The following is a 16,789-nucleotide window of genomic DNA, read 5'->3' as shown; positions in this document are numbered from 1 at the left end:
TCACCACCATCACCACCATCACCATCACCATCATCACCACCATCATGCTCTCCTCTTGGGGCAGTCCAGGCTCCTTCTCGGTAGCACCCAGGCATTTCTGGGAGAGGTCAGCTCCCACCACCCACCCTCACCTTCTGCCTCCTCCGCCATCTCCTCCTCGTTCCCGCTCACGCCTGACGCCTCCATCTCCTCATCCTCCACCACGGGCGGGAAGGCCACCTCCTCACTGGCAGCAGCTGGTGCTTTCTTCTTCTTCCTCCGCGCGTTCCTCTCCTTCTCCTAGGGCACAGGGGTAGCAGTTGGTCAGGGCCAGGGCAAGGGCCTGGGCTGTCAGCCCGGGGACTCCTGGTGCCGGAGGCCTGCCACAGCTGCAAGGGACAGTGATCCCTCCACGTGGTCCTGAGGGTGCCCTTCCCCCCTCGTGCCCCACTGCACGGCCATACATGCCAGTGGTTATTTTTACCCAGAGCTTCATTCTTCCATCATGCCCCAGATACACCTGGGGCGCAACCTGGCCTATAGGCTGCCCAGACATCCTTCCAGAACAGATGAGGAAGGACTGCCTCTGCCTGGAAGCCCCCCATGATCGCTCCAGCCCTGCCAGCTGTCCTAGCCAGAGCAGTGACCACACCCTCTGGAGGACACACTGCCAGGCACGGTCAGTACACTGGAGAGAATGAATGAATGAAGCTTTTCCTTGCAGCCTCATCTGTCCCCAGCTGAGCCCCGGGGGACAGGCTAGCTTGGGCAGCATGTCATTTCACCCCACCAGTCTTTACAGGGCACCTCTTGTGTGCCAGGTACTGCCCCAGGGGCTGAGAATACACGACGAATGAGGAGACGGGGTCCCTGCCCCACAGGCCACCTAGTCGGGGAGATGAGCAATCAACACATCAATTAAAAAGACGACTCAGAGGTGGGGGCATGGCTGCTGAGAGGGACAGACAGGGTGGAGTGAGAATGCAAGGGCGGGGCAAGGAAAAGGCTTCTCGGAGGAGGTGACATCTGAGCTGAGGTCTGAGTCGTGAGAAGAAGCTGGCCAGGCAAGGCTCTGGATGAGTGGTCCAGGTGGAAGGAACTGCAAGTACAGAGGCCCAGAGGTGGAACCAGCTGGGTGGTTCAAGGAACAGAAAGAAGGCCTTCGCTGAGCAGCCCTTCACTTCCCTCCACGCCTCCCCCAGTCCCCAGAAGCCCTGCTCCCCACGCATGGGCCCAGGCACCCACCCCCAGCTCATCATCACTCCTCCTTGACAGCTCCCGTCTTTGCACCGCACTGGGCTGGGGGTTCCAGAAGGGTGTCTCTTTAGCCCCATGCTGAGCCAGCCAGAAAGTGCTGATTGACTTACTGAGTGACTGAATGGGCTGCGTCCAGGGCTTGAACACACGGTCGGCAGAGTCGGGGTATATGTGGAGGCAGAGTGTGCGGGGGGTCCGAGGTGACCAGGGGCTCCCAGGGGAGTGGACTGGTCCCTAAGAGGAGACCCGCCCCAGTACAGCTGGTGTGACGGGAGGGGTCGCAGCCTGAGCCCTTTGGGGTCCCTGAGGAAGGAGATGGAACCTAAACACTCCCAGACATGCCAGCAGCTCCCAGCGAAGCCCCTCACACTGGGCTGACTCGGTTCCTCCCAGAGTTCACGTCCACCCGAACCTCAGGATGTGACCTTTCTTAGAAATGAGCTCTTTGCAGATGTAATTAGGATGAGTTCATATTAGATTAGGGTGGACCCTAAATCCAAAATGACTGGTGTCCCTAGAAGAAGAGGGAAATTTGGACACAGAGGCACCCAGGGGAGGGATGCATCCCCAAGCCAAGGAACGTCAAGGATTGCAGGCCACCCCCAGAAGCTGGGAGCGCAGGGCAGGAGCCTCCCCTGGAGCCTTCGGAAGGAGCGTAGCCCTGCCGACACCTTGATTTCAGACTCTTAGCCTCCAGGATTGCAAGAGGATATGTTCCTGTGCCAGTCTGTGGTGCCTTGTTACAGGAAATAGGAAACTAACGCACCTCCCCTCCGCCAATTCCCCGGCCCCCAGGAGAAAGCCACCATCACCGTACACAGCACAGCCCGCCCTCGGGCAGATGCGCCATCACCTCCAGGCGCCAGCCGGCCCTGCCCAGCCTGGCCCCCTCACCACGCAGGGCTGGGCGCAAGCCTCAGGGGTCCCCAAGCCCCAGCCCCTGCCTGGGGGGTGGGATCACTTCCTGTCCTGCCTTCTTCCTGAGCAAACGGGGGACCTCGGGGTGCAGCTGCTCAGAATTCGGGGAGGAAGAGGGAAATGTCTGTTTGCCCGTTAGTCACGGTTTCCGTCACCAGCACTCGGCCAGGACCACAGCCCCACCCTGCCGAATGTCCACGGGACCACTGTGGGAACGCCCAGCTCCACCATCCGCCTGCCTCTGGGGGCTGGCGCACCCCGGTCCCAAACCCCGAGCTTCTCCCGGAGGGCCCCCGGCTGGAGCTCGCAGGGGCATGAGAAAGTTGTGTGGCCTGTGGGTTTGTGGGTGCAGCTGAGGGATCCCCCTTCTTCCCCCATCTATTTTTAGCAGACAGGGACTCACTTGAGTGCTGGAGCTGGGTGAGGCAGGCGACCGGCTGCCCGGGGGGTGGGGGGATGCTCGGAGCCTCGCAGGGAACGGGGGCTCCTATGGGCCTGGCTGGGATGCACGTCCTGCTGGGAACCTGAGGTCTCTCTGAGCCAGCAGCCAGGCCACCTCAGGCCAAGTGGGGTGAGTATGATGTCAACACCAGAGTCCCCCCGGCTCTGGGTTTCAGAGGCTGGGACTTAGTGTCCCAGGAATCACACCAAACCCTTCCACACGTGGCCCCGAACCTCAAGATTGGGGCATGTGTATGGAACAGGAGATGCTGGCGATAGTAGTATTGGTAGTTACAGCTGATGTCTGTTAAGCACCTACTACGGGCCAAGCATTCTTTACTTATTAATTTACTGGATCTGCACGTCTACTCTGTGAATCAGAGCATGCCACTCCCTACCTCGAACTCTCCAGACGCTCCCGGAACCTCTTGATATAAAACCCAAGTCTTCCCCACTCCATACAGTCCAGTGCGATCTAGATCTGAACCCCGCCCAGCTCTCTAACTCGCTCACCCTCCTTGGTCTGTTAGAGACACACTGCCCTTCTTGTGCAAATGGGCTTACAATGCCCTGGCCACAGGGCCTTTGCACTCGTCACTTCTCTGGCTGGACAGCCTTCTCCCAGACACCCACATGACTCACGTACCCACCTCCATCAGGGCTTTGCTCATACATCACCTCCTCAGGGAGGTCTTCCCTGATTACCCTGTCAAAATCAGCTAATCTCGTTCCCCATCAATCACTTTCTACTACTATCCCTCATCTATCTTCAGACCACAATCTGAAATTATCTGTGAGTTAATTTGTCTCTAGAACTAGAATTAACTCAAGGGCAGGCATCTTTGTCTGTTCTCAGCTGTATTCCCAGGACACCTGGAACAGCGCCTGGCACAGAAGAGACACTCTGTAACTACTAATTTAGATGCATGAACCTGATAGACAAAGACGCTGGCCCAGAGAGGCAGAGACACTTGCCCAAGATCACACAGCTCGTGGGTCAAGAAGCCCAGACTTCAATGCAGGTCAGATTCAAGTACCTCCCTGTCTGACCATCTCTCTCTGCAGGCCTGTGCAGCCTCAGACGGAAGAGGCAACAGAGGAAAACAAGGCAAGGCGGGGCCTGGGCTGAGATGGACAGAGACAGAGAAACATGGAAGCTGAGCCCGAGAGCCTGGATTCACAGATGGGAGAAAAGGGTAACCTTCGGTCATTAGGAGGGGGAGGGAAAACCTTGGAGAAGTCACTGGTGCCAAATGTTACATAACGCTGGGACGCGCTCCGCCTGCCCGCCCGATCCTGCTTCCTGCTGACGTCGCCCGTAGCCACGCTCGGGCCAGGCCTGGTGCAAGGCAGGAGGGGACACCCGCTGACCCTCTGCCTCCCCCACTGCTTCCTCCACTGGCCGAGGGTGACGTGTCTTCCTGAGCTCCAGACGGGGCCCGGCCAGCAGGAATCACCAGGACCTGTCTCCCTCCCAGGGTCTGGAAGGTGTGGGACAGCATCTTGTGAGGACTGCTTGCATTCTCCAGTGACAGGGAACTCACCCAGGCACCATGGGTGGCCACTGTAAGGACTGACGGACCCAGGCTGATGGGCCCCCCATCCCTCACTGAGCTTTCTCCGCAGCCTTCAACCTAAGTCCGCTCGTTCGCTGTCAGCAGGGAACGAGAACCCGTCCCACTCTCCCCGACAGCCCTTTCTCGTCCACAAGTGACAAGCAAGGCTCCCCTGTTTGCTGGCCTCAGAACACGGCCCACCGGCCCCCACCTTCTGGTCCCCTGCTTCCCAGCAGGACCAGCCTCTGCTGAGTTCTGTGGGAGCCACGTCCAGTAATACAGGTATGGGTCCGGGAAGGGAAGCCAGGGGCTCCCACAGACTTGGGTTCAAACCCCCTCTGCGGTGTCTCCCTCCCATCCTCAGCATCTTCACCTGAGGACGGGGCCAATGGTGGCGACCTCAGGGGTCTGGGGGAGGGGCCCAACCTGGGCCTCGGGGTCCCCCTGCTGTTCTCGCCTCCTCCCCGGCCCACCAGCGATGCTGCCCAGCCACCGGCATGTTCAGAGTCTGGGGACAAGGAGGGCGACCGTCTCTATCAGCTTTGGCTACACTTCACTCAGACCAGCACAATCCACCCCGAGCCCGGCCCATGCTGGGTTGCCCCTCAGCTCACAAACCTTCAATGGCTCCCACTGTCCATTAAAGAAAGACCCAGCTCCTCTGCCCAGCAGGAAACCCCACCCACACGTATACCCGGGGCACCTGCCATTGCTTCCCTGGCATATAGTAGGTGCTCAATAAAGGCTTGCTGAGTGTGTGATGAGGATAACGCCCAACACTTATCGAGCGCAGACCGAGGGCCGGGGCTGGCCCTTTACAAATACGAAAGCCTCTGCTGCTCACAGCAACCCTATGAGTGGGTCTGGGTCTTACCTCCTTTTACAGAGGAGGCAGCTGAGGCTGAGTGGTAAGGCCACGAACCTGCGGGCAACAGTCAGGAGGCCACAGAGCTGGGGTGTGAACCCTCTAGCCCAGAGCCCTACTCCATACCATCGTGCTCGGCTGCCTCTTTGAATGAGTGAGTGAATGAATCAATCCATCGACTAATCAATCGCTCAGGCAATCCAGGAGCAGACATGCTCTACACCCAGTTAACAACCAAGGGAGACACGGCACCCAAGCCGCCAGGCATCTGGCGGCCATGGGCACATCACTACTGATGTCACCACCTCTGCTACCAATGATGCCACTACGGCTCTCTCTCGCGATGTGCCAGGCCCAGTTCTAAGCACTTCACACCCGTTCACTCGAATCGTTCCCACAACAGCTCTTTGAGGTGGGAATTATCCCCATTTCAGAAGTGGGGAAACTGAGGCACAGAGAGGACAAGCCACTTGCCCAAGGTCACACAGCGAGGAAGTGGCAGAATCTGGATTTGAACCTGGGTGTCTTGGGCCCACAGTCCCCACCCTGGCTGTTTCTGCACACATTATTCAAGAGAGCACCTTGAATGCCCCTGAGAAGAATGGGGTCAGTGGCTTTAAAATAAAATAATGATGATACTGATACTACTACCAGTAGTTAGAGCAGCTAACCCCCATGGAGCGCCCCCCTCTGGCAGGCACTCCGTCCTTTACATGTGGTAACTCATTCGCTCTTCACCCGAGTTCTCGGGGTAAAGGCTATCATTCTCCCACTTTACAGATGAGGAAACTGAGGCTCACGGGGTACAGCCGCTGCCCGAGGTCACACAGGTGCCAAGTCATGAAGCTGGCGCTTGACCCCACTTTCGCCCTGGAGCCCAAGCTGCACCATCCACCTGGCTGGAATCTCTGTTTCCCCAACCCACCCTCTCAAGTTTTGGGGCCCCCAGGGGCGCAGCAGGGCCGTGCCCCAAGGAAACCTGGAAAGTGAGGTGGGGGCCAGTAGGCTGTGAGAGGAGATACCTGTAACCCAACAGCCTGGGCGAAGCGGGCTGGTGTGTGGGCACCGGCTGGGCTGGGCTGGGCTGGGCTGGGCTGGGCCGGGCTGAGCAGGGAATGGGGGGAGGGGAGAGGCAGGGAGGACAGGTCAGAGGGAGAAAGGGATGAAGCAGGAAGATCCCTCTGTCCCTGGGGCGATGCTCAGGGCCGCACTCCCAGCCCAGTTAATCCTGAGTTGCTGTGTAGAGGCCGACATCCCGCCCCCATCCAACCACCACCACGGCCAGCACCACCATCACAGAGCTGGATCCTATCTGCGCTGCGGGATCTCAGCAAGTGTTACGGACAGGCGCTCCTTGGCCTTGGCCCTCACTGAGCCTTCCACCCTGCCGAAACCAGAGTCCTGAAAGCTCTAGAAAAAAGCAGAGCTCCCTGTGTTTCAGGGGGCCCTGCCTGAAGCTCAGGGAGCACCGGGAACCAACTGCACAGCAGGTGGGGAAGGGGCAGGAGGCACAGCCTAACCAGACACCACGGGGAACGGGCACAGGCAGGGGCCTGGCTGAAGGAAACCTGACGGCCAGCCTCAGCCCTGACCACAGGGCCATGGCACAGCGTCCCCCTCTGGCCTAGGATGCTTGGGGTGGGGGTGGGGAGCTGGGGAGGGGTGCCCCTAAATTCTGCACAGTGCTCAAGGAGCGTTCAGAGAGGGTGATTCTGTCCCTGGCCCGCCTGCCATGCCGTGTGACCTCGGCAGCCTGCTCGTCCTCTCTGGACCAAGGCGGGCTCCATGGTGGAGCAACTCAGCCTCCCAGGACAGGGTGCACATACTTTAAACCCAGCACAAGCAGCCCAATCAGGGGGAACGGGGAGGGTGGAGAGCTGTGCGTCCCCCTCTTGTACCTTCATATCTACAGGGAAATATGCAGCCCGCCGATTAAAAGCATGCGTCCGCAGGTCATGTAGTTGTGGGTGCAAAGCCCAAGCCAGCTGTTTACGAGCCTGGCTGAGCCTCAGTTTCCCCAGATCTGAAATGGTGACAATGCTTGGCATGTCACAAGTGTGCCCAAAAGGGGGAAGGGAGGGGGATGGAGGGAGGGAGGGAGAGAGAGAGAAAGAGAGAGAGAAAAAGAGAAAGAAGGAGGGAAGGAAGGGGGGGAGGGAGGGAGGAAGGAAAGAAGGAAGGGAGGGAGGGAGGCAGGGAGAGAAAAGGAAAGGAAAAGGAAAGGAAAGGAAAAGAAAAAAAACAAGCCACCCCCAAATGGCCCTCGCTTCCCAGTAACAGCTGCGGAGGAAGCGGCCTCTCCGTGGAGACCATTTACGGGCTCAGTGAGGCGAGCCTGCCCCGTCTGTGCTCCTGGAGGAGGGAAGGTCCGTGCCTCTTCTCAATCCCCTGGAGGCCAGGGCTGGGCCGGCTGCTGCCTGACCTGTCCACTCCTCCCCCGGGGTGGCCCTAAGACTGTGAGTTCAAATGGAGTGTGGGAGATGCTGACTTAGGGCTCCTCTGCCTCGGGGTCTTCATTCCAATGCGCTGACAGCCCTGAGTCCCTGGGGAGTCAGTGCCTGGCCCACCGAGCTCCTTCCTCCCTGCCCTGAGCCCTCAGAGGCACTACGGGCCCTCAGAGGTGTCTGACCGAGGAGTGCTGGGGGGTGGAGGTGGGGAGGCAGAGGTGGGCCTGCGCATCGCAGTACCCAGGAGGGATGCTTACGGCAGGGATCCACCCCTGCAGCATTTCCGGGGGACCACGGAGCGGGAACCTCGAGGGGCTGAGACCTGGGCAAGAGAGCTGGCGTCAGACCCCTCCCCGCCCAGGGCTCCCGGGCTGCAGGTCTGGCCCGCAGGTCTGGCCCACAGGTCTGGCTGGGATGCACAGGGCAGTGGCGGGGTGGGAGTGGGGAGACTCACCATCTTCAGCTTGTGCTGCTGCAGGATCTCATCCAGGTTCTGCCTCTTCTTGTAGTTGAAGTAGAAGTTCTTACACTGGGACACCGTCTTGGAGCCCACCATCCGGGCGATGGCCGACCAGTTCCGGCCGTGTTCCAGGAGACCTGTGTGGGGGAGGGCGGCAGGTGAGGGGCGGCAGAGGGCTGGACAGGCAGCGGGGGCCCGTACCCACAGCCTGGAGGGCAGACAGAGCCCTGGGCGAAAGCAGCCCTGATCCCGGGGCTCAGGCTCACTGCACAGGTCCAAGGTTTCCGGAAAGAGATGGCTGGGGTGGGGGACACCAGAAGGGTGTGGGAGGCCTGGGCTCCCCGGGCTGCATGGGACAGCCTGGGCTCTAGGAACTGGAAGGGCAGGTGGGTGCAGCCCTGGGTGTACCCCTGCTGAGGCCACTGTCAAGGGTTTCGGGGGCTGAGGGCTGAGGTCTGGGGCGCAGACCCCGCCCGGGGCCCCACCTCTCCTCCTCCCCTGGCTGTCTTGACCCGGCACTGACACTCGCTCGCAGCTGCAGACGAGGCCTCGGGAGACGGGCTGTTTTCCGGCCGCACCAGGCCAGAGAAAGGAAGGAACGTGTGAGCAGGGCTGGGAGGGTGGAGTCCGGCTTGGGGTGAGCTGGCCCAGGATCCCCCGCGCCCAGGTTAACTGGGGCACACCCAGGACCCAGAGCTCCCCGTGGATGCCTAAAGGCCCACCCTGGACTCGGGGCCCACCAGGCGTGGTTCAGGGTCTGGGAGTGGACTTGCCCCCCCAAATCACAACCCCCCCATCTCCATGAGCTTCTCACACAGCCTCACAGATTCCTGATGTGGGGAGAAACGCCCAGGAACTGGTAGACCCCATCCCAAATTCACCTAGGGCAGAGAAAGTTCCCTCCATCCCCACAAACTCAGGCCAGAGCTGCACCTCCAAGCCCTCTTCCGTTCTCAATGCCATAGACACCAGGCTCTGCAGAAACATCATTCCCCCAGCTCCCCTGGAAGCCAGCCCCGAGTCTCAGCCCGTCTGCCCACAGCGCTCCCAGCACACGCCTCGCACAGGCCAGCGCCTCTGCGTTTTTATGCCTTGCATCTCCAGGCAGCGCGCCTTGTGTAGACAGGTCAGCCCGAGCAGGTAGGGCCTGCCCCCTTCCTGACGGCTGCAGGAGGGGCAGATGGGAGGCTCCGGCCTCCGGGGACTGCGGGGCAGGACTGGGCCCCCAGAGGGCAGCAGGCGTGAAGCCTGAGTCACGGTGCTGGGAACACAGCGGCCTCTGAGCCCCAGAGCTAGACTCATAAGGACTAGCGAAAGATTTCCCATGAAGAAGTTTGAGGCTGTTTTCCTTGAATCAAATCAAGCTGCAAGCGGGGAGGGCTACGACGGGTGTTTCTCAGGGGCGCGGGAGCGTAAGGGGCGGACAGTCTGTGTGGCGGTATTTTCTTTCATTCATTCATCCATCCATCCATCCATCCATCCATTCATTCAAACATGTGCTGGCGGCTTGCTACCTACAAGGCTCGCACAGAAATACAACGGCAGCGAAAACACCACCAACAAACCACCAGGTCACACGGCCGAGCAACCCGGAGTTTGCAGAGCCCTGCAAAGACTTGGTTCCCTCTTCTCCCTGCTGTTGAGGCCACGGCTGTTTTCCCATCCGCAGGATGGGGGAAACCGAGGCTCCAGGGATCAGAGGAACTCACAAGCTTATGGGGTGGGCCAAGGGGCCGAGTGGACGTGGGACCCAGGTTGTCTGCTCTGGAGCCTCTGGGCCCTGGGGGGTGGGGTGCTAGACTGACAGGCCACCTGCTCCCCTGCGGAGGCCACGGGGCCACATGGCCCCAGGGCAGCTCCTCAGGGTTCCTCAAGGACAGGCACGGAGGGGAGGGCTGGGGCGTGGGATCAAGTGTAACCCAGCGCCCTGACCTTTCCCTCCGCCTGAGCCCGCACCAGCTGCCGCTTCCACAGGACCTGGCGGAGGACGACGGGGACGCGTTTATTTATATTTCCGCAGCCGGGGCCAAGAGAGCCCAGGCAAACACGCTGGGCCGGAACCCTGGCAGGGAGAGGGCGGGTCTCCCATCTGGGCCTTCTGAGGGGTAGGTATGTGGGGTGGGGTGGGGGGGCGACGAGGGCCCAGAGCCGGGGCGTGGGGGGGGGGCGGTGTACGAACCTCAGCGAGGTTGACATTTACAGACTCAACACATAAATAAGGAGGGCGCTTGGAGCTGGCTGGGGGGTTGGGGTCCTACTTAACTCCACTGGTGGCAGAAGCAGGAGCCTGGGTGGAGGGGTCACCCGGCCCTTCCCGAAAGCTGCTCTCGAAGGAGTGCCGGACTGAGCTGTCCAGAAGCCCTGCCAAGAACGTGCTGTGTGGTCTCCGTCATCCCCTCTGCTCTCTGGGCCTCAGTTTCTTTAGCTGCTGTGTGAAGGGCTGGGGTGAATGTCCTAGCATTGCTGGCTAGGGTCCCTGGGGTGGGAGTGGACGGGCACGAGCTTCCTTCTGGTTCTGGTTCTGGTCCCGGGAACCCCAGACTGAGGGTGCCAGGCACAGGGAGATGCACTTTAGACCCCGCCATGCCTCGGAGACCACATGGACCAGACCCAGCTGAAAGTCCCCTCCCACCCTCCCGCCGACACCCCTCTACCTGGAGAGAGCACCTCTGAGCAAGCGCCAACCAAGACCCCCAAGATTCGCCCCAAGCACAGACCTCCTTCCAGGAGAGCCCCAGCCCGACAGCCTGAGAGGCAGGGGAAGGGGCACCAGGAGAAAGTGGGGGGGGGAGTATAGAACTCCCGAGTCCGCCACCCTGGGGTCCCTGTCTCCCCTGGGGTCCCCGTCACCGTGGCCCAAAGTCCCCCCCCCCATCCCAGTCCCCTCCCCGGAGCCACTCACTCACATCCTCTCATCTGCGTCTCCCCCTCCGCCAAGTTTTCCGGAAACATACGGCTTGGAGGATGCTCCAGGGATCGGAGCTGGGAGCAGCGGGCTGGGAGGCGGGAGGCTGGGCGGCCCTGGTGCCGGCTCCGCAAGGCTTCTGGCTGGCGTCTGCTGGCGGCTCAGCTCGGCCTCACATCCTTCTCGTCCAACGGCGCGAGGGAGGGAGGGAGGAGGGAGGGGCCGGGCGGTGGGAGGGCGGCAGGCGGAGGCTGGCTCCGAGGAGGGCGGGGAAGCGGCTCCGTGCTGCGCGCCGTGGTGGCCCAGGGCTCCTCCGGCGCTGCCACCCCTGAGCCGTCCCCCCCCCCCCCGCCCCAAGCTGCGGTGTGCGAGGTGCCCTTCGCCGATGCGGGCGGGCGGCGGGAAGGTGTCGGCTGTGCCAGGCGTCACCAGGGAGCACAGTGTCAGCGGCTCCTCTGGGCACCAATGTGCCCAGCGCGGGCGCTCAGCCCCCGGACCCCCGACGCCCCCGCGGGGCAGAATCCAAAGACCCCAGAGCCTCTCGGGCAGCAGCGCCCGGCAGCCTCGCTACGCGCCAGGGCTCGTCCGATCTTCCTGCTGCCTGACCCAGCGAGACGCGTCAGGGCTGAATGTGACCTCCAGACGGAGGCTCGCGGGAGGGGCGGGGGAGTGTGGCAGAAGCCCAGGTTCGGAAGGGGCGGGCCAACTTGGCACTGGCTTCCCCCTCCCTCTCTCCCCATCCGTGGCGGTGGCGGCGTCAGCAGCGGTAAGAACAGATGAGGGTTCAGAAAAACAGAGCTTCTCCACCCCGGCAGCCGGGAGCAAACAGCTTCTTCCGCTGTCATTCCCCTGCGCTGCTTCCACCTGTGGTCTGCCCCCCTCCCAGCCTGATGCTGCCATGGTGGCCAGGCCCTCCGTGGGGGGCTCTGGAGGTCTGGATGGGCTGGAAGGCGGCAGTGGGCGGGCAGGGCTAGCCTAGCATTCTAGGAGGAAGCTTAGAATTTGAGGGGACTCTTCCAAGTGCAAATGAGACCTCCAACCCCTGAGGATGGGGGGAAGGGTTTGGAGCCCGTCAGAGGGCTCTCTGCTCCCCGAGGGTCTTGGGACTACGGCGGCCTCTTTCTTCCCTCTCTGAGATATCCGTGACGACTGGGTCAGCCCGCGCCCCATACAAACACCTGCTATGGATGCCCCAGGCAGCTCCCAGGAGGTTGAAAGTTAACTGAGTTGAACTTTGGAGCGAGATCCAGGTCACGACCGATTTCTCCAACTCCGGGGTCACTGACCTGCTTGTCCCTTCAGCCCTCAGCCTTTCCATCCTGCCCAAGAAACCCAAGGAACGACAGGCCACAGGTCTCTGAAGCACCCTGATACCCCTGCTTTGCCCCCCAGCCCTCGCCCCGGGCCCTGGGGCACACCCTCCAGGGCAGGCAACAGATCCCAACCACATCAGGGATCCCGGACGTCCTGCCTGAGTCCCATGATCCGTTCTCTGCAAGGGAGGCCCAAGACGGCTTTTAAGGATGCCAATCCAGTCGTGTCACTCCTCTGCTTCAAATCTTCCAATGATGACCCAAAGCTCTTGGAATAAAATCCAAAGGCCTCAGCGTGGTGCATGAGGCTCTGCAGAGCCAGTCCTGCCCCGCTGTCCAGCCTGCTTCCTACCTCTCCCCTCGCTCCAGCCACTGGAACCTTTTCTGCCCAGCCCTTGGATGTGCCCCAGGACATTTGCACTCACTGTCCCTGCTGCCTGCATGGCTTTTTCACAGCTCTCCTTCTGTCTTCCTTCAGTTCTCAGCTTCAAGTGATACCTCCTCAAGAGAAGCCTTCCCTGACCACTCTCTCCACAGTCGTCCTCCCAGCCACCCTGCCATCATGGGGTTTTGTTATCTCCAGAGCACTTATCACTCCCTGAAATTAGCTCCTTGGCTCCACTGGTCGTGGACAGCCGTGTCTCTGCACCCACAACTGCTAGGCGTGCAGGAGGCATTAGGCAAATGGACAAAACTCCAGACACCCTGGGTATCTGGGTTTGGGAGCCCTCTGGGCATCCCCCCCAGGCATCTCCGCTACCTCTCTGGGGCTCCCAATTAGGAGCTCCAAAGAGAGGAGGGAGCTGAGCAGCTTATCCCCCGGGGGGGTCCTGGGCCCTCCCCTCCCCAGAAGACACGTCAGGGAGTGCCCGCCTCTCTCCACACACACTCTGTGCAGGTGCCCCAGGCGGCAGATTCTGCCGACATCCCCTGTGGTCTGGATTCCCTGACCTCACTCCTAATTCCTAAGGAAGGAGTTTCGCTCTGAAGTGTCAAGAGGCGGGAACTGGTAAGTGAAATTGACCAAGACAGGAAGTCAAGCCAGGAGGTCTGAGTCACAGACGTGGAGCGCGGAATGAGGCGAAGGAGCAGGGGGTGGCCGCAGAGGTGCCAGTGAGAGGGGCTTCTCTGCGCGGTGGCGTGTGGAGGCTTGGCCAGCCCACTCTGGCCGTCCTGGCTACGCTCGGTGGGGAGCTTCCCATACACTGTCTGGGGGCCCGGGACGAACTGTTCTCACGGGAGCAGTGACTCACCCTCCTCAGCTCACGTACACTGGCCCCCAGAAAGGCCTCGTCCCTGTTCTGTGCCTCCGCACGCTGCCACCCGCTCAGGGTCCCTGCTGTAGGCAGCTCTCACCTCTGGGGTCTTCGAACCTGTACCAGTAGCCAACCTCCCCCCCACCCCGCCCCCGCCACGGGTGAGTTCTGATAACCTGGGGGCAGGAGGAGTCTTTCTAGCACCTGCAGTCACCACACTGTCACCCATCTGCATCCTGGGAATGTCACAGCTGCTCCCTCGGGAAACCAGCGTCCCCCACCCCCTCCTCGCCCCCCCCCGAAACACTCGCTCCCCATTACCCCAGCCAGCCCTGAAGTTTTCTGTTCCCTTCATGAAGAAGCACAGGCCGCCTACAAGAGGGACATATCCACACCCCTCCCGCCAAATGCCACTTTCCAAGAGAAACTCCAGTTTGCAAAACAAGATTTTCTGCCTAAAACACTGTCAAAGGAGGGGGGGGAAAATCCAGCAGACTTAGTTCTGAGTCATGCCACTTCCTTATTTTGGAAACTCCAAGCCCTGGGTGGGTTTGACTTGGACCCAGCCCTTGGTTGGCGACCTTGCCAGGAGCCTACTGTGTATCTGAACCTCTGACAGTCCCGCCAGTCCCCGAGGGGATTCGGCCAGACAACTTCACACCTGAACTTGGACTTACCTTCCAAGTAAGTCCAAGTTAACTTTTCTTTCCGTCTACCCTTTTCAAAATAAGTCTCGGTGCCTACATAAGCCTCAGCTTCAGCTATTACATCTGCAAATCACAGTGACGATGTGATCTCCCAATACACGATCAAAGCCAATGATCTCCCAATACACGATCAAAGCCAATGATCTCCCAATACACGATCAAAGCCAATGATCTCCCAATACACGATCAAAGCCAATGATCTCCCAATACACGATCAAAGCCAATGATCTCCCAATACATGATCACCTATTAAGATGAAAAAAAAAAATCACCTGTGTGCGACCCGACACCCTACCACTGTAGGAAAAATGCCATGTTATGTGTTCAATGTCAAGTTTTCCCATAGAGCACAGCCAAGTGGTTTGCTCCCAGGACCAAGCAGCTCTATGTTATTTGCTGGGCAAGCCCCAGCTCACTGCCCCCTTGGGCCTCAGTCTTCCCATCTGTGAAGCACAAGGCGTGTGTGCGTGTGCACGTGTGCGTGTGCATGTGTGTGCGTGTGCATGTGTGTGCGTGTGTGTGCATGTTGTGTGTGTACATGTGTGTGTGTGCACGCACATGTGCGTTCGCAAATATGGAGAACTCGCCTTGAGGGTCCCTTGGGAGGATTAAGTAATATCATTCGTGCAAAATGCTGGAACCAGCCAGCAGCCACCACGTGGTAACAGACATCATCACTGCTGTGTAACCTACCAGGGGGCTCTTTCCCTGAGGAAGCACCAACTGGAACGCCCACGTGTGGATTTTGCCCCTGGGAGTGCAGGTGGGCTGGGAGATGCTTGACTTTACCTTCCAGGGTGCTGACAAGGAACAAGAGAGTGGCCTGGAGCTTGCCCTGGTGTCTGGCTGTCCCCCGCGCTCATGCAGAAACCCCGACTCTCTCCTCCTTCTGAGCCATCACAGTGGCCTGTTTCCCACACGTCAGAAGCATCCAGGTCGGGAGAGCGCGCACCCAAGACAAAGCTCAGCAGTCTCTCTCCAGCCGGAGATGGCGACAGCTCCCCACTGATGCCAGCCCCGGGATGCTGCAGGGTCCCTTCTGACAACCTTTAAGGCCGCCCCGCTCCTGTACATCAACTGTCCTCAGTCCCCGCTCCAGGCGCTGGCCCCGTCTCCTGCTGGGCGCTCCCTGATGCCTGTACTCAGAAGTGACCCAGCACCCCTGGTGCATCAGCCTCCAGCCCTGTGCGCTAACCACAGCGCCACGCCGCCCGTCGTGAGCGCCGGTGGGCAGGTGCACGGCTGTCCAAGCACAGAGGCCATCGCTCTCCCTTGGTCCCTGCAGTGAGGACGGCATGAGGCTTTGATGATAGACACGTGGATGGTAGGCCCCACATTTCCAAGTTCCAAGGCTGGGGACTCACACCTCCCCTCCCCAAGCCTCAGACTCTTCATCCGTGAAAACTAATTAAACCAGCCAGTGTGCACAACAAGCGTTTTGGAGGTGCAAAGCAATTCGTGGTTTCTCCCTCGGTCCCCCTGCAGGCAGAGACAGCCTGAAGTTACTGGGGGAGAGTTCGGGGTCCACCTGGGCTCCATCCGGCCCGACAGGCCTTGCATGGGGCCACCAGATCCTGGTCCCTGCAGCACCCTACTCTGGGGCCGCACACCTCGCCTTCTCCCTCCTCACCAGGCAGGCCACTCGAGGCCAGGGAGGGGCTGGTGGCCAGGAGCTGGGCCAGTGCCTATTTCTGGTCTGGAATGGTGTGCCTGGGGGCTTCCCTGCCCCCTCCAAAGCTGGTTCCCTGTCCACCAGAGAAGGGGGCTGGAGACCAGTAGGAGCTGCCAGCAGAGCCCTGGGCCTCCCACACAGCTGGGTCGAGACTGCAAGCCAGGCCAGGCTGACCTTTCCCAGGGGAACTAGAGCCTCACATCCCAGCCTAGTGCCTGCCCAGCATGGCGCTGGGCCCGAGGGCAGGCAGCCAGCTCCCTGAGGCTGCCCTGCACATGCTCAGTCCTCACTTGGTAGGAGCCCCAGGACAGGCAGCCCTCACTCCAAGCACAAAGGAAGGAGCAGGTGCCCACCTGCCAACCTGGAACCCTGCAGCCATCCTGTCCCCTGTCCCACTCCTCCCCATGCAATGGTCTTCCCCATGCTCTCAGAGTAACAGCCAAACTCTATCCCACAGCTGGTAAGGCCGGGGGGTGAGGGGTGGCCCTCCCGACGGCCTCTCCATTCTTTGCCTCTCTTCCTCTCGTTCTCTGGGTTTTACTAGCTTCTTACTTGACCACGCTGCCCTTGCCACAGGGCCTTTGCACATGCTATTCCTTTGCTGGGAGGCCCTTCCCTCTCTCGTTATCTGATTAATAGTAGCCAGGCCCATGGACCCACTCATCCAAACCTCACACCAGCCCCATTCCCATTCTGTAACTAGAGTGCGTGAGTTCAAATCCCAGCTCCACCAATTAACAGCTGTGTGACCTTGGGCAGCTCACTTAACCTCTCTCGGTCTCAATTTCATCATCTGGATAAGGAAACTAGTCATAGCATCTGCCTCATAAGGTGAGTGGGGATGAAGTGACTTGATACACATAACGCCCTTAGCTGTACCTGGTACCCAGGCGTACCGACAAGTACTTGACAGTGTTACTTAATGTTATTCCGTGCTTTGGGTGTCAGCCCAAGGACCCTTCCCCAGCGCTGTGAAACCGCCTCCAAATGTCATTCTATGCTTGCTCAGCAGG

At 60.3% G+C, this 16,789-nt stretch overlaps 1 protein-coding gene across 33 annotated transcripts in view; it reads right to left on the bottom strand.

Annotated features, from left to right (window-relative positions):
• NCOR2 (nuclear receptor corepressor 2) overlaps nucleotides 1–16,789 on the bottom strand; it is a 224,483-nt gene that overhangs the window by 50,063 nt on the left and 157,631 nt on the right. For all 33 annotated transcript variants that reach the window (XM_089894358.1, XM_089894378.1, XM_089894383.1 and 30 more), the window contains 2 exons: nucleotides 7,918–8,060; nucleotides 132–279 (listed from right to left, as the gene is read on the bottom strand). In XM_089894358.1, coding sequence (XP_089750484.1) covers nucleotides 132–279; nucleotides 7,918–8,060 — 291 coding nt within the window. The remainder of the gene's footprint in view (nucleotides 1–131; nucleotides 280–7,917; nucleotides 8,061–16,789) is intronic.

This window comes from Delphinapterus leucas, chromosome 14, assembly GCF_059928025.1.
Source record: "Delphinapterus leucas isolate spDelLeu-1000000601 "Yukka" chromosome 14, BTC_Dleu_Yukka2, whole genome shotgun sequence".
NCBI classification, from domain to species: domain Eukaryota; kingdom Metazoa; phylum Chordata; class Mammalia; order Artiodactyla; family Monodontidae; genus Delphinapterus; species Delphinapterus leucas.
This window is presented reverse-complemented; position numbering and strand designations above follow the sequence as displayed.